The 22,008-nt window shown below is 41.5% G+C and overlaps 1 protein-coding gene across 19 annotated transcripts in view; it reads right to left on the bottom strand.

Moving 5' to 3' along the window:
• Positions 1-580: 580 nt before the first annotated feature.
• The window catches only part of CAMK2D (calcium/calmodulin dependent protein kinase II delta), a 120,694-nt gene continuing 99,266 nt past the window's right edge, over positions 581-22,008 (bottom strand). For 12 of the 19 annotated variants that reach the window (XM_074542081.1, XM_074542080.1, XM_074542082.1 and 9 more), the window contains 7 exons: positions 21,778-21,819; positions 19,225-19,273; positions 8,553-8,628; positions 7,869-7,963; positions 6,649-6,877; positions 3,147-3,195; positions 581-2,610 (listed from right to left, as the gene is read on the bottom strand). In XM_074542081.1, the coding sequence (XP_074398182.1) occupies positions 3,189-3,195; positions 6,649-6,877; positions 7,869-7,963; positions 8,553-8,628; positions 19,225-19,273; positions 21,778-21,819 (498 nt within the window). In that variant the 3' untranslated portion in view covers positions 581-2,610; positions 3,147-3,188. Of the gene's footprint in view, positions 2,611-3,146; positions 3,196-6,644; positions 6,878-7,868; positions 7,964-8,552; positions 8,629-19,224; positions 19,274-21,777; positions 21,820-22,008 lie in introns of those variants that run through there. The other 7 variants (XM_074542095.1, XM_074542097.1, XM_074542094.1 and 4 more) reach the window with 3 other exon arrangements.

Raw genomic sequence — 22,008 nt, 5'->3', positions numbered from 1 at the left:
TCCTCTCCTTCGTCCTTCTTTTTTCTGCTGGTATAAAAGACTGTCCTCAGTTGTGGCTCAGCATGGTTTAAAACAGCCTGAAGTCACTACAGATATATATGTAAGCTTTTAAACTGGTGCGTTATTTTAAATCCTAATTATTTATAGACATAAGTGTATTTTATATTTCTACATGTATCTTTTTATATTCCTACATATATTTATGGCATTATATAGCATACAATAACTTATCTTATAAAGTCTTGTGTTACAGGCTGAGCATATATATGAAATACAGCAAGGCAGCAACAGAAGTGTTGGAACTACCTAAAACATTTCTAAATATGGCCCTACGAGCACAAGGTATGTGCACAGTCCACCAACAAAGCAGAGCATGAGCAGCGTGCCGTCAGCCCCAGGAAAGGCACTTAGGAACCAACCAAAGGAAAAACCACAACAGCAAACGCTTCTATTTTCAAACCAAAAATTCATCTCCTAAGAAAGTGCGTCCATGCCTCTGGCGTCTTAATTCAAACAGACACTACATATTTTCCACTGCAAAGATCACAACTAATTGGGAAATTAAAAGACAAGCACAATGTCAGCAGAAATCACAAATTTATTAATTCTTAAATATATCAATCATTTACCATTATGGCAAGAAATATGTACACTGTGTCCCATGGTAAACTGCAGTGTTCCAAAATGACAGAAGTGTATAATTCAGTTGTGGTGGAGAGAACAAATCACAAGTTCCTCACGTCTTGGTGTGGAAGACAAACTTGGTCTACAGTAATACATCAACACCACATGCTATGTTAGAAGTATAAAAAAAACACCCTACACCTAATTGGTTAATTTTAAATACAGTTATGCCACTTATAGCCGCTTCACAAAAAAAAAAAAAAAAAAAAAAAAAAAAGAAGAAAAAGAAAAAGAAAAAAAAGAAATTAATGAGAAAAAAATGAGGCCATTACTTTTTTCACAGATCCCATTGGCAGGTTAATATGGCTCAACACATTTATTGTAGATGCTTACTTTAAATATATATTGTTTAAAATCATGTAGTAATTATCAGAGAAGCTTAAGTCCATCTACCATACATCCACTAGTAACAACATCAACATGTTTAAGAACTGCTTCTGATTAGTAATCAACACAGAAAGGTGAAATGATACAAATTAGGAAGCTTTCCCATTTTAAAAAGTTCTGGCTGCCGAGTTGTAAATTTTGGACGGCTAAAAAGGACACTGACTCAGACACCATGCACTGTACAGCGCTGCGGGAGCAGGAGCCTGCTGCCAGCAGAACCACGGGGAGAACAGGAGCAGCCCAGCCTGGCCTTTCCTGCAACACTGGAAGGGAAGAAACCGGAATTCTTGCCAGGGTGTGTTTTTACAGCAACGTGAGGGAAGGAGAACCAGTCCCTGTTGCAAAGGTTGCATTCTGTGCTGCCAGCACGGCGTCCCACCCTCGCTCGGCCTGGAGCCGGGCCGAGCCTGGCGGGATCGCCGGCCCCCACACGGAGCGCGGCCAGGGCGGCTGGAGAAACCACGGGCGGACTGAGGGCAGAGGGGGACACAAACCTGCGGTACAGTGTGAGGGCTCCACGGAAAACCCATGTCTCCGTAATTCATTTCCAGAGAAGCAAAAGCAGCAGTGTAATGTAAGTAAACTCTTCATACTTAGCTTTAAGGCCTAATATTTCTTGAGTATATTATCCACACAACTGGTCTATACATTAACCCACATATTATAATTTTTAAAGCCTCCTTAAAAAATTTACAGTACATCCTAAAAGCGATAAAAATCTTTCTCTTTCCTTCCATTTTAATCCTCAAAAACTGTCTCTCAATTATCAGTTAGTTCCTTACAATTTTTAATTTTGCTTAATTATCCAACAGAACCATTCAGTTAAGCAAAATAAGAAAGCGAAAAGGACTCAAAAGAAAAACGGAAGTTGCTGACTCACCAGAACACTGACAGTTAATTCTGGAGTGGCCAGGCCAGCAAATGAAGAGATTTTTCCAGTTTACAAAGACTAATAAACTATAAAGGCTGCAGCTGGTCCAAAGCCAAGATATTAACACTTCCCCATTTATCAGTGATTTTGTCCATCTAGGATAAAAATCTGTTTTACAGTAATGGAGCTGCCAGCGGAAATCCTAACCATTCCTGCCAGAACCAAAGCAAAATCCTGGGACTCAGGAGAAAAGGAGGAGTCAAAAACCAGTTCTTAAAAAAAGACGGTAAAATATACTTTTTCTTTTTTTTCCTTTTTTTTTAATAAACACCTTAGATTTTAAAGTTGTCTGTCAAAATTTATGTCTTGGCATAAATGGAGCAAGTGACAAATGTATTGTGTGTCTACTGCTGTCCATCCAATATCTCTTTTTTGTCTTTTACGCCTTGTTATTCTCTATTTGCATGGAACATCACCTTCATTGAAATGTTAACAGTGTACAGATGGAATATACAGCAACGTGGTGCATCACAAATGTGTTACATGAAGAACCTTCACAACTTCATGCACTCAGAAACATGCATGAAGAGAACGGGATGGCCAAGATGGTAATCAACCAGGTGCGTTGGGTACAGAAAATGCAAGAGCGGCACCGCTGATATTTTTAGCTAGGAGGAAGGAGAAAAAAAAACAAACAGATTTCCATTACTGAGGTAACATCACCACCAGATAACAACACATGCTCAAGTGTTAGCCAATGCTATTGAAAAAAAACCATCTTGTCGAGATCACTAAACATGATACTGGGGGAAAAACAAGGGAAAAAACCTCCACTCAGGCAAAGCATTCCTTTATTTATCAAACCACTTAACAGACATTTTCCATCTTTACAAGATGCCAGAGAGGCTGTGAAAATAAAAAAGAAAACTGAGGCAGGAAGCCAAAGTGTCTTAAGGGATTCCTAAGGAAGGAAGGGTAGAATTCAGCCGTCAATCTCTGGCTGTAACTTCACTTCCTCAGCATGGACATCGCAGGCACTGCCATGGACTGAGGCTCTTGTACAAAGACTGGACCACGTGCCAAGGAAGAATGAGGTGTCATTCACATGCAAGATATGCCAGGGCCAAATGCAGAGAGAGAAGGAAGGGAAAGGAGCTGGAAGCAAGTATGGAGCTAACTGAGGTTGCAGCATGATTTGTATTACCGTAGCATCTAGGGGCTGGAGCCGTGCTGGGATCCCTCTGCGCTAGGCACTGCACAAACACAGAACAAACTCTTTACTCTGCATTCCTGCTCTCTGGCACTGCGCTTATCAAAGTACAAGAAGGTGTGAGCAGTGATCAGGGAGGGAACATAAGCCTCACGGAGGCTGAAGTTAGGTTAGGGAGTCACTTTTAGCCCAGCAGCCCTTTGAGTGCCCATATTGGGCAGGTGCAGTCTCTGAGGAGAAGCAGACAGCTCATTAAACACATTAGCACAGGTCCCCAAGAACAGGGATACACAGAACAACTTCCTACCGTCACTCCTATCACTCACAGAGAAACCATGGACCAGACAGAAACCCAAGTCTGCCCCATCTCACTCACAGCAAAACCATGAATAAAATTTATTTATAAACTAAACACATACTTGTGCTCATATCCTTTTTCAAGTGAGTTCTCTGCCACAAGGTAACCTTTCCCTGCACCTATAGCTACCAAAGAGCTCAGTTCTATCCTTAGACTTATGCACACTCCTTCCTGAAAACAAGGAAGCTACTGTGCTTGCAGCAACTGGTTTAACACCATCTGGGATACTGTGTCTAGCAGATCGCAGCTATAACTGTTTTTGCAACTTTATTAGATTTGAAATTCATCTTCAGACACGATGTGTAAAATACTTTTTTATTATGGAACTGCCATTATTAACTACTGTGTGTTGGTAATAATTAAATAAGTAGCTGAAGACTGTATAAATTTTAAATAAAGGAACTAGAACAATAAGTTAATTAAGTTCCTTTAGTTTTCCAGAATGGAGTTATTGCTGCTCTGACTGGGAAAAGCAAAGGTGAAATATGAGACAGTGTAAAAATGTTCAGGATGAGTTCTAGAAGAAGATGGGTCTAGCTAGGTGCTACATGGGCATCTCCCAGTCAGACTTTAGAAGATGGGGAATAAAGAAAGAATGGCAATGTTTGTGCTGAAAGGGGCATTATCAGCCTAGAGCAGACTCCCTAGTGCTGAGCACAAGGACTGATCTCATATAGCATACTGACACTTAGGTGGAAGGCACTATAAAAAGAAAAGAAAACAGGAGCATTGTGCAAGGAGAACCAAATAACCTTGAGGGCTGGGTAATCCAAAAATATTACATGGAATAATAGGAAGTGCAAAGCTCTGTAGAAATTTCTGTGTACTCACTGGCTGGAAATGAGAGTTGAGGGTAAATAGGTGGCTGTCTGAGATGCGCTGCAGATGACAAAAGTCCAAAAATCATGCAAGAACAGAGCAAGGAGAAGATATTGGGGAATTAAATAAAGCCCTGACTACAACTGGACAGAGCATTTCAGAAGAAGCCAAGCTAATGGAAAGGCAAACCTCCAACAAAAAAAGGAAGGAGATAAAGTAACAGGAAAATGGAGATCCTATCAGACAAAGCCATCTGAGGTAGGGCTGGCTGTTTACCCTACAGAAGGAGAAGCAATGATCTGATCAGCCTTCCTACAAACCAGTTCATGTCTGCACACCTAACCAGCGCAGGAGAACAACCATGGCAGAGGAGAACCAAGGATACCCTGAAGATGACCAAATTTTACATGGAAAGCAAGGCTCCGAACCATCAGACCAAGCTATTTTGGAACAGTGGTAGGAGCAAGTCCAAAAGCCTCCCCTGAATTCAAGATGAGAGCTGGTTGTGGGATTTATGTGGCATTGTTGCCAATGCTACATAGGTAGGGCTATGCTGCTCACTCAGGGAATCTCTCCTTAAGCCTCAGTCTGGCTCTAAGGCTCCTCTGTGACCCCTTAAGCTTGGACACCCCTTGCAATCCTGCAATCTCGTCTGTCTGACCCATTGGCTCAAAAGATTCACCGCTACAGAAACCACTCTGCGACTGCAACAAAATTACTCCATGGGGATTTTTCTTCTCCTTCCACCCTCGGCAGTCACAGAAATCCAGATCTTTATTAGGGAGCACAAGCAGATGCAAAGGACATCCTACAGTACCTCCCAAAAAAGACAAAGGTGGGAAAAAATCAGGGGAAAAGATTAAATGATTCTCTAGTCCATTTCATGTCACTGTCCTGTAAAAACTGACTGTTCAAGGGTGCAGTGTGCCAGGTGAACCTGCTTCACTTGGGCTTTCTGGTTCTACACACACCTAGCTCAGATCCCTTGACAAACTCCTTTGAAGACCTCAAAGATTTACCTAAAACTGCATTTCAAGGAAGAGTAACTGCTCTTTAAATACTATCTGTTGAAACACTGGCAGTGCAGCTGGAATGTAGAAACAAACATTTGGTTCCTGTTCCCATTGGCTTCATATTTTGAAATAAAAAGTTATCACTAAGTAATAAAATTTCTTTTTTCCTAAATAAAAAAATAATACAAAATCATCACCATGGAAGTTAAACACTTCATTCTACCTTATTTCTTACTTCATCAAGTATTATTTCATATAGGAGAACAGTGTTGCAAGGAGTAAAATATGAGACATGATGGTTCAAAAGATGAAATCTAAGCCATCACCATCCATGCCAGGAAATTCAGCCACTCTCCACATTAAGACACCTGACGCAAATGGAATTGTATCCTACACAGAGGACTCACAGCTGAGCAAAGCCAGGCCTGGACCAGGCTGCCTATTTGGGAAACCACCAGTCATTGAGGTTTGGGCTCATTTGCAGAGGCTGCTGAAGAAGCAGAGAAGCCAATGGCCTGAGCAGAACCTCCTGAGCAAGCTGTGACTCTTTATTTTGTTATTGCAACCCCGAGTGTGCTGTCATTAACCCTGGTGACAATGTGGCTCAGAGAGCTTGGTCCCTGCCTGACTCTGAGGGTGTGGCAGGGCCTGGATGAACAGCAGAGAGAAATGCTGGTGGGAGAGATGAGAGGCTGTCCCATGGGGATGTCAGAACTGCCCACCAAGGAATACTCAGCAGTTAGGCAGAGAGAGTGTGGGGAAAGAGATAAGAACGTGAGAGGGACTGAGTTGGCTCAATTTACAAGGTAAATGTGTAAACTGGCTAAAATCCAACTTGCAGTGAACATACCTAGGCCTGGGAAAGTAGAGGTGGCTGGAAATCACTCTAAATATTAGTCAAACTTTAGTTTTTCCTAATAGTGATGCATTTTACTTGAAACTTTCTGGTTCTGACAGCTCCATATATCCTACTGCTTTCTGTTTTCCCAGGTTTTCCAGCAATGGTATTCTAGGTTTTCTAATCCTGTTTTGTGTGACTTCTGTCAAGCTTTCCCTAGCTTAAAACACTTTCCTGATCTTCAAGCTGTCAGATCAAGGACCAAGTTGGATCGGTGAGCATCAGAGTAGAAAACAACAACCAAAAAAGCGCATTATTTTAGAAATCTTGTCACCAACACTACACACAGCAGTGGGTATACCACATAATGAACAACCACAAAAAAAGACGGTTTTTAAGGCCCAAAGCAGCTATTGGCCTACGTGGTGTGCCTAGGAGGAGCGAGCTGGTGCTGGGGCAGTGCCTTACTTGATGGGCACGGTGGGCGAGCCCGAGCGGTGGAAGTGCACGTTCTGCCACTTGCCGTCGCGCCGGTGCCAGACGCGCGTCTCCTCGGACTGCATGGTCTTGGGCATGCCGCTGCCGTCCATGTACTGCGTCAGGCGGATGTAGGCGATGCACGCCGCGTCCTCGCCCACCAGGTGCACGTGCGGGTTCAGGATGATCGTGTGGATCGGCTTGTTGCTTTTGGACAGAGCTACCACACACACACACACACACACACGTACGCACAGGAGAAACCACATTTGCTCTGGGTAAGCCAAAAGAACTCATGCCAACCTGTTTTACACGCAAACATCTCAGGCTTAGCAGATACACAATCATAGCCAGGGTTTTATGATAATCAAGCCTACAACTAAAATATTTTTTAGAATGAGCACAGTCGCTTATTATACACTACTTAATGAGCAAATGTGTTTAATCCATGCATGTCACAGACACATTTTATGAAAAATCCTTTCCTTAGGATTTTTTCTCCTGAGAAGCTGAGAGGTCTCAGGAACAAAATGCAAACAATGGTTATCTGCTGCTGTGGGATGCAACAGGTGCATCTGGCATTGGCCCATGTGGTTGTTTCTAATAAATGGCCAATCACAGCCAGCTGATCAGACTGACTTGGTCAGTCACAAGCATTTGTTATCATTCCTTTTCTATTCTTAGCCAGCCTTCTAATGAAATCCTTTCTTTTATTCTTTTAGTATAGTTTTAATAAAATATATATCATAAAATAATAAATCAAGCCTTCTGAAACGTGGAGTCAATACTCTTGTCTCTTCCCTCATCCTCAGACCCCTGCAAACACCATCACACATGCACATATATGGATTATATAAAGTGGAGGGCACCACCTGGAGTTTCCCAACATTTCAGTTTCCCTATTGCATCTAATGACATTTGTACCCAATATTTTCAGTTAGAATAATTCAACTCTTAACTTATTCTTAATTTTGACTTTTTAGTTCCAAATACCTGAAATTCTCCTCTGCCCTCTGAGGTGCCCTGTGATGTGTGAATGAGCGGAGCAGAGGCAGACTGAAAAACACCTATAGCAGAACTCTGAAAAAAATAATACTCCCTTCCCCTGCCCAAGCCAATTAACTAACTCCCAGACCAAAAAGCTCATTAGATGAGAGACACACAGTCACAAGGAACAGATGAAGATTCGGAGATGAAAATGGAATATTTACCATTTTCGAAGTAAAACCGGTGGAAGTCCATCCCTTCTACCAGATTACCCAAAGCTTCAGGTTCAAAAGATGTAAGGCCAGGATCACAGATTTTTCTATGGAAAAGAGGAAGTTCTGCAATGAGCACACGTGGTTAGGGATCACTGCTTTGGAGAGATAATTTTTAACTGTTTCTTTCATGCCTATCAAACATTTCACCTACTCATGCCATCACACTGGAAAAGAACAGAACATCAGGAGCAGGCATGCAGTTCTGGTTTCAGCTCAATTAGTAAATTTGTCAGCTTACTTGGAGTGGACCACATTTCACATAAATCATGTTTTGACCAAAAAAAGACCCACAAGTCAATGTTATTACAAGTAGGAATTTTTACTTGTGACAATGAAAACCGTGGCTGTGCAATGTAAGGGATATTCTTTACACCTCACATCATGATGTAAGCCAGATTTAAATATTTTCTTCTAACTACCCTGGAGTTATACTAGCAGCTCTTCTGAAACTGGTGATGTATGAAGCCAGGGAAAAGCAGCCATGCACATACCTTGTGTTTCATGGGGGCATCTAGGAAGGCATTTCAACAGTACCCAACTCCAAGCACAGGCACTCACACAGAAATGTGCATACTTACACAGCCAGGGTCAAATACCCCAGCTGTCCTCACCCCCTCCAAAGGAGGAGCTTACGTGTAGGCTTCGAAGTCCCCGTTGTTGATGGCTTCAATCAACTGCTCGGTCACCTTGATAATCTCCTGCTTACGAGCTGGGGAGAGACACAAACCCAATCTTACAGGGGAAGGCAAAGTGGAAGGCGACAGCTGCCAGGGATTCTGCCACCCCCCAGCTGCCATCTCTGCTCCTTTCTACGACCAAAAGACATGATGTTATGTTGTTGCTTTACACTGATTTGCCTTCAGTGCACTCCTGTATCCACAAGGAAATTAAACACATGTCAAGATCAATCCACTTCCCTATCACACTCTAATTATCTGTCCTTCACTGGAGGATCTGGTGTTTAAAAAGCAAAACAAACCAAGCCCAACTCTAGACTTCAAACTCCAGGAAGCTGATTACTGTTTTACAGCCAGTCTGGCTGTAGTAGCTCTGTTTGCAAGCAACAGTTGTACAACAGCAACTCCCACACATGAATTTGACCATTAACAAAAACATGCCTGGAATGTTAAAACTGAAAGTGCAGAGTGCGATCACATTCTTCTTGAAAAGAAAAGGCTGGGGAGCACACAGAGAAATTACCTTTCCAACGCTGTGCTCAAAACTGACACTGTGGTGTTAACCTTCTCCTTAGTGCACACCTAAAGCATTCTGATGAAAAGGACCAAAAAGAAACCAGCAAAGAAAAATGTGGTGGTGAAAAAAAGTGGATGTAAAGGTCTACCAAGGCTTTTTGTGAGCAGCTCTTGACTGTTAGCACTGTGGCTAAGAGCATTTCAAATATGAACTGCCTTATTTTCACAAGGATTGTGGAAAGAACAAAGACTTTTAATGAAGAGCAGCAACGCCCCCATCATCATTGGTTTAAACAACATGGGGCAGACTGTGTGGACACTGCAAGGCATTGCCAGCACCAGCCAAGTGGTGGGATGGCTGAGTCAGAAATAATGGTGCAGTCCTACAGAAGGCTGTCAAAAGAGATCCAGAACAAGCAGACCTCGTGCAGTGAGGAAATTACCAGTTCTGCACACAGCATCTCACATACATATAACTGAGCTAAAGGATTTGATTAAATAACCCAGTAACACATCGCAATCAGAGACAAGGAAATTACAGACCATTAAATCAGACAGTGGGAAATGAGGTAAAAATCTCTGATCAGTTGCTACATAATCATGAGCTCATGTTAGTGGATAACGATATAAGCAATTAATATGCCTTCAATGGCACTGTAGTTCCCACACACAAGAGGCACAAAACCACATGGACACATAATTTGTCATCACTTGGCTCAAGACAGTTGGCAATATTCCCCTTTTCACTAATATCAGCCATGCCTTTGCTGAGTTTCACCACAGTACCTTTGATGTTGAGATACACAAGATGTAATTCCACATCAACCCCAGAAGGAAGAAATTGAATTGTGCTGCCAAATTGCTGGTTTTCCTGGTTTTAGCTCCAAAATGAAATTGCAGTGGAACCTATGTTTTCATGAAGCTTTCTGACAGAAGCCACCTTATAGTACCGAATGGGGTTCCAGCAAAGTTTGCCTGTAGCCACACTGAGGAGAGCTGCGTCTGCAGACGGATCCAGGGGATGTCAAACACATCCTTCAGGAAGCTCCAGAGGCAGCAAAGCCAGCAAAGGAGATTACAGCACTTATCCCTGCCTCCAATCAATCACCATCCAGCTCCAGCACTGGTGTCAGCACTTGTGGAAAGGCTCCACAGCTCCCAGCGCAGACTTGGCAGGAACAGGAGGATGCTGCCAAATCATCTGCCTTTCAACTCAGTCCTCAATTTTTCTACAAAATTACAAGCATTACATGAAACTATGAAAACCACTATGTTACTCTCACCTTTCAGTGACACACAATTACACATATACTAGAAAATTACATTTCTTCCTATTTAGTGATCTGCTATGCAGTTTCACTGGCAGTGAGCCAAAGGGAGAGGTGAAGCACAATTCAGAGAGAGGAGCTCCAGAATTGATTTATCCTATCGTGCAAAATTCTCTGCCTCCTTCCTAGCCCTTTCTCATCACAAGAACAAAGCAGTGTGAAATAACAGCAGACATCAAAGACTAATTCAAATACTCAGGAGCCACTGTGATTTTGCACAAACCTCCTCCTCATTGTTGTTAGCTTTTATGCCTTCTCATGTGGGTATTGGTGGGGATGCAGGGAGCCAGACTACAAACAGAGACCAAAAGTGTTACTGCTTCGTTGTCATTGAAACAGAATTTTAACCTGGAAGGAGTAAGGAAAAGAAAATAGATGGGAAAACTGAAGTATAACAAGAAGAGAACTGGAAGGAGACTGGAAAGCAGCAGAAGGAAAATACAGCTGTGACTTGGTGGCCATGTGCATCCAGTCAAATCCCTGCACCTTCCCTTAGTGCAGAGGACGAAATAGGGAGGGCACTGGACATAAACTAAGGTGAAATGGTGTTGGTAGGAGCAGTGTCCTGCTACTGCAGACAGCACCTGACACAAATAATTGGCAGTTCTTAGAGTGGTAAGAAAATGATCCAATTTTCATTCTGAGTTTGATGGACTCCACATAACGTGCTCTTCCATCACTCCAGTTTTTTTTTTCCATCCAAACACACACTCCAAACTATACAAGGACAACACAAGGCATTAGGGAAGAGGCATCTGGCCAGTTCCCATCTGCCAGATAACTGTCACTTACAATCACCATTTGCATTTGACTGTTTCATTATTTATTTTTTTATCCAATAGTAAACTTGGCTTGTATTGAATTCTAGGACAATTATGCTGTTTGATGCACAGTGGCGATTTCATGCTATTATACTTTTCATTTGATGTGCAGTCAGGACTCCCTAAATAAAACTACAGCAACTAAACTTCCTAAACAAAACTGACAACTGTAATGAGATTCTGGTAAAACTGGTTCAGCTACTTTTTCCACAGAGTGTGGTCAAAGTCAGTTCAAAAAGTAAAGAAAGACTGACCCATCTATAGTTTTTTAGAATACGACAATGGCTTTCCACAGCATAAAATATGTACTCTGTACACAAAGGATAACTGAACAAAAATACACCTGGTGTCTTTCAAACAGCTGAGGTGTGAGGGAAGAACACTGCTGACAAGTCAAAGGTGCTGAGCCATTTTCCTGAAAACCAGAAGGAAACAGACTGCAGACCTAGCAAGCTTGTGTGGAGGAGATGGTGGCTTTGACATTCTTTGCTCAGAATATGGGTCAAGTAAATACACTGCGGAAAATGCCATGGACCTGTTCCTTACAACACCTTTTCCCCCATTGGCTGAAGGAGTTAAGGTAATTAATAGGGGTTTAGCAGCTAAAAAAACAAACCCCCTGCTTTGGCAAGTGAGTAGGCATATGACTAAGACAAAGGCAGTTGAAACAAAAATATTATGAAGAAGAGCTATAAAAAGACGAAATAATAAGAAAAAGAACAAACAAGAACATTTCCAATCACTGGCTAAAATGTTTTCTTCAGCATTGCTGCAGCACATATGTTAAATTAAATGAGTCATTAATCTCTAGCTATATTGCACTACCTTTTTTCCCTGCTCAGCTACAGGGTGAGGGATAATCTTTCTAAATTAAAGACCACCATTAACATTAAGATTTAAACAACATAAAATGAGGAGAAACACCATTTAAGCAAAAAACATCTAACACTATCAATACTTTCAACCTACAAGGAGCAGTTCCCCAGGCAGTGAAATCAAATATCACAGGAAAAAAAGGGATAAAATAGCAGCAAAACCTGCCATTTTCCAGCAGGGAACTCTGGCTTTTCTTCCCTTCCTGTAGCCCCAAGAAATATTTATAAACTCAACCTACAAGAATCACACAGAAATGACAGATATTTTGGTATTTTGATTGCAGAGAGAACGTGCAGTATAAAAATGAGCTGTAGATATGTGAAAATGGAGCCTTCAGAAATATCTGTAGCCAAAACTTCATGGTTTTTGACACACAAGAGAAGAGCCCTTGTAACTCACTGGCCACCATATTACCCATCATTTTTTTCAAAAGTGATCCCAGTGAAAACAGTAATTGAAACCACTTCAGGCAGATATTGAAACACCTTTCTGCTGCCATCAACCCTTCAGATGCCTGCACTGCACTGCCTAAGCAGAGAAGCACCTCTCCAGAAGAACAAGGTAACCTGGTTCCATATTTGCACATGCACTTGGAGATGATTAAAATGATTTTGCTTCTGACTTGCTCACATGTTGTTTCTCAAGGCAAAAACCCTGAAAACTTTTCAACTGGGTACTCTTAACTCTATGGATCTCTGTACACCTCAGATTGGATTAATCTCACAGCATTCTGGACACATATAAGTACAGACAAGTGAGTTTGTTCTCTCAACTCCTCTCCCTAAAAGTCAAGGGAGAGAAATCAGCACTTTCAGGGCAGAATTCATCATATCCTAAAATAGATTTTTAAGACAAGTGTGACTCATCTGACCTATTTGCATTGGCTAAAGGCAGTCTAGACAAGCATCTCAAACACAGATATCTACGCTGTGGAGGAGAGTTAAATCCAGGGGGACAAATCCTCCCGCTGTGCTGTTGTTTTAAACAGGACAGCTGGTATTGAGATGACAGCGGTCTGCTAAAATGGAAAAATGGAATAGCACAGCAGGGGGAACCTGGCCTCACTTCCCACCTGAACATTGTCCCAACAAACACCAGTTAGATGGAAAGCACACAGCCAGTCAAATTATTTCTATGCTCTGGAAATAACCAAAGTCTGAAAAGAAAGAGGAAGATACTGGAAATTTTACCCTGTGTTGTATAACAAGTTCTGGCTGTGCGGATGTACCAGATTTCATTCAGCTTTACAGCATGGACTGCTGAACATCACACAATGTTCCTACAAATGATTCTCATGACACCAATATTTGAAAATTCTCCGCTGATAACTTTTCTTGCAATTTCTGCCACAAATATTCCAACTAAATAATTTCTGAAAAGAAAATAAACGACTGACTGGGTCTCAGATCGACACAAACCACCTAGACCATCAGATGACAAGGCATGCTCCAGGGAACTTCTCATTGAAGAAGTTCATCAAGATTCAGCACACAGAACGCCAGCATTTATCTCTTAGCCCACACTGAACCTTAAAGTTTGATAGGGACTAAAACATCTGAGCTGTCATCTCACATGTGCATCTTTTTCCTAGAGCACGCCAATTCCAAAGAATAGCACTGATTCATCCAATTATGAAATGGATGGATGATCTGCAGCATTTTATCAGGGTTATTTGGTATCTCCCACCTATCTGAAAACTGGTAAGCCTGCAACTGCCCTAAAAAATGTTCAATTCTTCAGCTATGTAGGCAAATATCTGAAAAAAATATCCCGGAGCTTTTCCACACTGTACTGACAAAACAGATGCAACAAAATTCATGTGTCTATTTCAATTCAAATTAAGCAATTTATCACATGCCATACATAGTATATATTTATTTGTATGGAATCAATTACGTCTAAAGATGCTCTCTCTTTATGCCACTGCACTAAAAAAATTACACTTATATTGATACAGCATAGCAAATGTTGGCAAATGATTATTTTTTAATGATAAATCACCTGCAGTCTCAGTTCAAAGCTGCATCATGGTCACTGCAGTTACAAGACACTGCACTGTGACTTCCCAACAATTTCATGGAATCTGCCTGCTGTCTCCAGAAATGGTGTCTCAAGTCTTGATGAATGAGACATTAACAAGCTTTGCTGCTCTGTTTATTTTCATTTAAACTGTGTTCCTACCTAATCACAACTAGTTCAGAGGAACTGGACATGTGAGGCTGCCAGCACTCAGATCTGGAAATGCTGGGCACATGAAGGGCATTGTGTGGGTATGCACCATGGATGGAACAAAGCCTTATGGCACGTGTTCCTGATGTGCCAACCCTCCGTGTTACACAGCCCAGATCTCTCCTATTAATTCCTCTCTTTTCCCTGGCTCTGGGCTGGTTGTGCAGGCAGTGTTTGCACTTCTAGTTTGATCCACACTCACCCATCCATTGACAGAGCCTGTGCCACTGCTCCCACAGAATGAAGCTGTGCTTTTGGCATTACCTGGCAACAGCTGTGACCAGAGACAGCCCATCCCCTCCAGGACTGGCTCCTCCCACCTGCTCTAGCTGACCCCACCAAAAATTCCACTCATGTTTAAATAAGGTTCATGTTTAAATAAGGTCATATTCTTGGCCCGAACCTTATTTTAAACTCATGTTTAAAATATTATTATATATAAAATATACTCATGTTTAAAATAAGGTTCAGGCCAATAACACACAGTCCCTGTTCCCAAGGGCCAGCCTGGATCTCACTTTTATCTGTGCAAATTCCCATTCTTACCACCAGTGCAACAATCCTGACACATGCTGGCTGCAGGATCAGAACCTGGCAAGCAGAACCCTCATTCCCAGCAAGTCATTCCCTGTTTCAAGTTACAAGGTCTCGCCCCTCCAAGGAATTTCTGAAGAATTTCTGAGTTAATTTACAAACAAGAAATGCTCTACCCAGGGCTGTTGGTGTATTCTACCAATAGAGTGCCTTTCCCCTCTCATATTTTAACACTGGAGATTTCCTTTGCCATCAGTTGGTCCCTGATCATCAGAGATCTCCTCCTGAGCAGAGGAGGACACTTCCTGCTTGTCCTATCAATGCTGCACGTGAACACCTGCCACAGCAGCTTCAAGGCTGATTTATCAATGGGGATGCTCAAGAAAGGAACTTGATATAATAAATGTAACAGGTAATTAATGCTGAGGCCCTATCCAGGATCCAAGGAAGAGGTGAGGCAAATCTCTCTCCCTAAGCTGAAAATTATTGCAAAGATTACTCCTGCAAGATACAGCTGTCTGAAATACAGACATTTTTATCCTGCTGTTATGGCTGATGAAAATATTTTTACAATTAATTACAAGGAAAAAATACCTAAAAAATGTTACTTTTGTAAAGGCTAAGCACAGGTCATTCCTAGATCAGGCAGATCACAGAAATTGACCTTTTTGGAACTTCTGTCAGATGGTGGGGAGGGAAGAGGAGAGACAGAGGAGATCATCTGACAGATGAGTCTCTCAACTTACATAGTACAGAGGAAGGAGTGGAGTGGGAGAGCTCACACTCAAGCGATTGACTCTCTGAGTTTGCATTTCTCATGGACTTGCCCGCTGAATTGATGGAAAGAAACACAACATATGAACAAACAAAGATGAAGAGGTAGAGTGTGATCAGACTCCTCAGCAGGCACTGGCAGCAGGAGCGGCCTCGGGGGCACGGCAAGGGTGGTGACCAGTGGGATGAAGAAGCAATGGAAGAGGAGGAGTGGTGGGTGGAACTCAACCTCTCCATGTCCTCCTCCTTTGTGAAGGCTGTGTGAGGGTCAAGGACATGTGAAGGAAGAAAAAAAAGAAAGGCCAAAAGAAAAATAATGATAATTTAATTAGAAGCAGCAAGAACTCCGAAAATCTTTGAGCACACAAACAATGTTAATGATGTACTTTCAGGGGCAGTGTGGGTACCAAAGAACAGTTGTAAAGGTCGTAGGTGTGAGTGACTCTGTTCAGATGCCAGCGCAGATTTACCCCTGTATCTGGTACTCAGACACAATGGGCTTTGAAAGAGCTTTGGAAAAACTGTTCTTAGAAATTTGAATGATTTTTAAGGAACGTATATTCCAAAAGAAATAGTTTAAACTGCTTTCTTTCTACCATTAAATCAAATTAGGTCAACAGGTATACAATTAATTACCAATACATTAAATATTTTGAGGCAATATACCTTCCAGATGTATTAAGCAGCACAGGTAAATCACAATTTGTCAAATCTCTAAGTGCCTTACAAGCTCAGCAATTCCCCATTGCCAAGCATGATTCTGACTAATGCTTTTGCTAATTTGTCTCTGGGGGCAAAAAGACACCATGAAAAATTCACATCTCCTGTCCATCTAACAACTCACCTTTCTGAAAATCTGTGGACAAAAATAACGATGCTATTCCATAGCATTACTTGAAAAATCAAACCCATATTACAGAGATGCTGCCCAATAGTTCCAGTCTCATTACTACAGGAAGAAGAAATCCCACAAGCAATCCCAGAAGAAGGCATTGTCTGCAGTCCAGTTCTCAGCATGTTCTTCCTGTCTTGTCCTGTCATATTTAGGAGGGATCACTGTCATGTAGATAAGCCCATGATCGATGGTTAATGTCAGAAATTTATCTTAGCAGGGAACTTGAACTACAGCTTCAAGCCATGTCAGACTCAAATAATATAATTAACTTATTGCTTGAGTTATGAAAGCTCACTGTTGTTTGGCAAGCAGTGTTTCCACTAAAAGAAATATGTTCCAGTCCTGGAAGGGGTAAGTGTACATGTAAACAAGGCAAAGTTACAGACACTAAGATTTGCAGTAAATAAAAAATGAAAAGTAAGCCTGATTTTACTGCCTTCAAGTTGAACACCTGCCTTCAAAAGTGAAAACGGGACGAGATCCTGACACGAGAGGAGAATGCTCGGTGCACCCCTGACAGACAGCAGGAGAATTTGATCCGGAGGATACATTAATGATAGGTGATGTAAGATATTTTTAATTGCTCCTTGCCTTAATGAAGCCTAACATCCGTAACACTTGGCACGGACACGCACACGCAGCGGCTCCCACAGAGCACAGAGCCACGAGCACGCTGAGGATGCTGCACCCCAAACCAGAGAGGCAATGAGCCCCAAAGAACAAAGCCCCCGTGCAGAGCTGGGTGTTTGCAGCACAGCAAGGGGCCCTGGCTCTGCCTGCAGCACTGGGACACCGGCACAGGAATAACACACAGCCTCTGCAGGGCCATTCCCTGGGAGCTGTGGCCTTAAAGCACACACTGACCCTGCTGCTCAGTTACAGCCACGGCCCCTGCTCCTGCCCAGCAAGGACAGGGCCTATTCCATACTGCAATGAAAAGCAAAAAGGTCTTACACGTTCTTTATCATCCAAGGTGCAAAGCATTCCTTCTGGATCTGAACATGGTGACAAACATCCTGAGTCATCTTGAGCATACATGGAAGGACCTGGAGAATTCTCTCTCCTTCCTCTGCAATCCATTTGTTCCTATCAGTATTTTATCTCTAGTAGCTGTTCCTGACAAGAGACCAGCTTTCTCACTGTTCTCCTACAAACATACATCCAGGACTCAATCTGGCTGTGGGGGGAATAATCTTTCCTAAGTGTCTTGCTAGAGCAGGAAGCTTGAGCTTGTGAGAGGTGTCAGGAATGCAGGACTCCCTATTCCCTGAATCACTCTACAAATTAGACCCTGGGGGCACTGTTAGCTTTAATTTATAATAAAACAGTATGAACATCAGTCTCCAGAGGAAAGATGGGAAGTGTGAGAGGAATACTAAAAAGTGAAAAACACATAAGTTCATGAACAATTAATAAGAGGGAGAATATATTTGTCTCTTAAATGAACAGAAAATTAAATCCTTGTACACTGCAGGGAAAGACACAAACAGGATCTTGTTCCTCAGACCTGTGCTTATGGCAAGATCCCCTTTTCTGGTTTGGGAATACCATATATTGTGGCCATCCAACTGCATGATACTGCAGAATCATAAAAGAATTAGGCAAATTATTTTCATTGTTGTGTTTTCGTATAATTGTATCCCCTGAGGTACAATTCTATGTGGTAAGCTTCACACAGAATTTTCTAGAAAGTCTACCGTAATAACACTACATTAGATCATCACACAGAGGCCCTATAATTAAATTATTCATTTCATAAGCTTAGTTGTTAAATACATCAAATAGTTTGAAGAAAGAAATACAAAACATTATGATTAAAGGTAAATTACACTGTGTTTTCCAACGCATCAGCTGCAGATCCCTGTAATTGTTCTCTCCTTTCACAGCAACTCAAACCACCACCACTTTGCTGCATCCATTCTCCCTGTTTTATCTTACTATCACCTCTGGCCCGCATTTCATCTGTACATACATCATTGTTTTTGAGGTCAAAAGCCAACCTATTTTGTGAATCAAAGACACACAAACCAAATACTCCCTTTTTCAAACCCTTTGCATTTTAAAACATAATGCTATTAAAATAGGTATGTGTAACATCACAGCATAATGTTTAGAGCAGGGAAAAATGGAAACAAATATTATCTGTGAAGCTACAAAACCAGGTTTATGAAAAAGTTTTGATGTCAGTTTTTTAAAGAAAAAAAGAAGATTAAAATAAGTGTATGGACAGAACAAAAGGAAGCCAAACAAATACACTGGCATCTGAACAGAATAAAAATAAAAATGGTGACATGAAAAAAAAAAACAAAACCAAACCCAAAACACAAATGGCATGCTAAACATAAACTAAGTAAATGTTACAAAGCACTGACTTAGACATTTATAATCTACTTCTATTATTACTGGAACTAATATCTTAGTCAAAAAGCAGTAACTTTAAACTCTTAATCCCAAAACATCATGGGAAATGGTGTTTTGGGAACTGAAAAGTTACAGTTAAGTCTCAAACACATCTAAAGTAATTTCTTCTAAAGAAGGAAACCCACTATTCTCTCCTAAAATTCATTAGGGGTTCCTGTGTTTAATGGCCCACTGAAATACAACCACACAACTCATGTTACTGCTTCTCCAACCATTTCCAGCATGAAATCATACCTTTCACATCCTCATCTTCGATGGTCGTGTTGGAACTCTCTGTAGATTCCTGTTGAGAAGCAAACATGAGTCAAGTGTACAAAACAAGGCAGGCCTTAGGAAAATGACAGGATTAGTTACAGGAGTCATGCAAAGCCTTGAAGCAGGGTGGGATGTCATTCACAAACAAATGGTCACACACTGATTGAGACATTTCCACCTGAAATGGATGTCAAACATTGCCATTCTCCACAGGAGGGAACAGAAACACAATTCCTGCACTCTGGTGCTTTTACTTCACAGGAATGTACAGGAAAGGTTTTTTTCTTTAACGTCCAACTCTACAAAGTCCATCTGAATGTATGAATTACCTCAGCCAAGTAGGAGTGCTTGCCATTTTAAGCTTAGTGATTAAACCAGCTGTGCAAAATAAGTCATTCCATTCCAATTTCACCTTCCAAATATGCAGGCTTCCACAAGCTACAATTTACAACCAATTTCCTGCTCGTGTGACTTATACAATGTATTTTCAAATGACAGTGATCAGAAGCATATTGGATTAGATTATCTCATTTTTATATTGGTTTTTGTGATTTTTTTAAGGAGATGAAGAACTGATGAAAGTATGTTAAGAACTTTGACAAAATAAGGCATCTTTGTAGCAGTATTTTTCAACCAACCAGTCATGCAGAGGAATGACTCATCTATCAGATAGTTTATTCTTAAGCCATCACACTTAAAAAGGCAAGGATATTCTATCTCAGCCTTTCCTTAATTACCAGAAACATGAAATATAATGGGCAAATTCAACAGGGCACTGTCAAATCTAACACCTGCAGAGAGCTGGAAAGTTTTAAGCTAGATGGTTTTTTATCTCTGTACTCTCTTGAAAAGTTAATTTAATTTTTTTTTTTTTGCAGCTCAATAACAAAAAAGATTAACTGATCCGTTTTTATCTGACACAGAAGACAGGACTGGTACTGTATTTAATTCTTTAAAGGATTTTACAATTCCATAATGAAAGGTAAATTTGCCAGTGCCCTTCATTTACTGTGTCCTCACAAGGCTGAGCCAAAGGAACGTTCAAGAGGGCTAATGCATTACTCAGACCTTCCAAACCCAAATGTGCATTGATAAGTCAAACTAGAGGAATTAAGTCACACACAAACAAAACTGAACGAGCCACCATGCTGCCCCTGCCCTGGCTGTGTTAGACATTCCACTCTGCACGGACGTATCATGCTCTAGCACTTCAAACATTAGATAAAGTACTTACAAGTGAACAAAAACCTCACACAAATATGAGTTGTAAACACCATGCAAAGCTCACAGGGCAGATGTAGCCTCTAACACTGAAGCATCCACTCCAGTTGCCATACTACAAGGATCAGTCTTTCAGATAAATTTAGGAGGAACTCTCCACATTAAGGGCTTGGTTTGTTTGCTGTGACCTTTTGGGACATTGAGTATCTCAGTTGTTGAGATAATGTAATAAAATCAAGTAGATGTAGTCATGCCAATATTTTATCTGGGTTTTCTGGGCTTTAGTGGACTTCAGCGATAAAGATCAGCCTGCTGCTCAAACACAGGCTGCTGGTGGCCTATGAGTTTCAACTTGGGAGCTCAAAGAGCAGTAACATGGAAACACAAGTTCTGTGTAGGACAGATGCAGGGGACAAAGGATTGGGACACACAAGCACAACACACACCATCAGCACTTCCATGCTTGGAGGAATGGCTGCATGCGTTATGTCATCACTCAGACCCACTCCTTCTCTTATGAGATAACCACAGGGAGTTAAGACTAGATAAATGGGATGTGAATTAAATCAGCACTGCAAACAGTGAAATTCTTGTTGAAGCATAAATTCTTTTCAGGAAACCTAGGAACATGTGTTAATGTAAATGATGGTATTTCCTGGCCCTTTTCAAGTCCATGCATGAAAAAAACAAAACAAAACAAAACACGTTTTAGGGATCAGCTGCCAGACGCAAACATCACAACACATGAGAAAAAGAGCGTGAAGAAAACACATAAAAATCAAAAGACCTCTTTGTCACTTGAAATGTGAAATTTTTTTGGAAACTGCCCAGTGATGTTATGGAAGAAAACCAAAGTCCTGTGCAAAGACACGTCACGACACAGTGTATAAGCATGCTGAGAAACAGCAGATGGAATAAACGGAAATGACATCTTTGTCTGAGTGACGGCTGCGCGTAAAACTCGCGGGGATCATCTCACCACACTCTGAGAACAGCACTCTTAGGTTTCCCTTAGACTGCAGCATTTTTGGCTGAAATGAGAGAGATCCCCTGCTCCCTGGGCTGGGCTGCACAGGGCACTGAGCTCTGCCCAGTGCTACCGACTCCCCCAAGAGCTTCAGGAGCTCAGAAGCAGCAGGACGCACGCAGCAGATGGACACGGATGAAAACAGGCTCGAGAGACACTGGGTGTATGAATGCAGGAATGAGATTTTCCTCCACAAATTCTTGGAACGGCCCTACTGTGCTGAGGAATAGTGGATGGAATGTGTGGTGTGGAAAAGCAAGATGGAGTTGATTCTTTCTGAATACCTTATTTCCATCAGGGTTGTGGATTACTGTAGTTTGGGGCTCCTGAGCGAGAACAAAATAAAGAGAGAAAGAGTTCCCATTGGTAAATACATTTTCATTGGTGTGAGGGAGTGCAAGAAGAGCCAGCTCACAAATGCTGAACACTGACAAGAGTTAAAACAAATGTTAACTGTCGCCAGGGGGTGAAACTGGATGTCTCTAACACAGATTTCCTCAACAGCAAGCCAGCAA

This window comes from Zonotrichia albicollis, chromosome 5, assembly GCF_047830755.1.
Source record: "Zonotrichia albicollis isolate bZonAlb1 chromosome 5, bZonAlb1.hap1, whole genome shotgun sequence".
Classification (NCBI taxonomy): Eukaryota; Metazoa; Chordata; class Aves; order Passeriformes; family Passerellidae; genus Zonotrichia; species Zonotrichia albicollis.
This window is presented reverse-complemented; position numbering and strand designations above follow the sequence as displayed.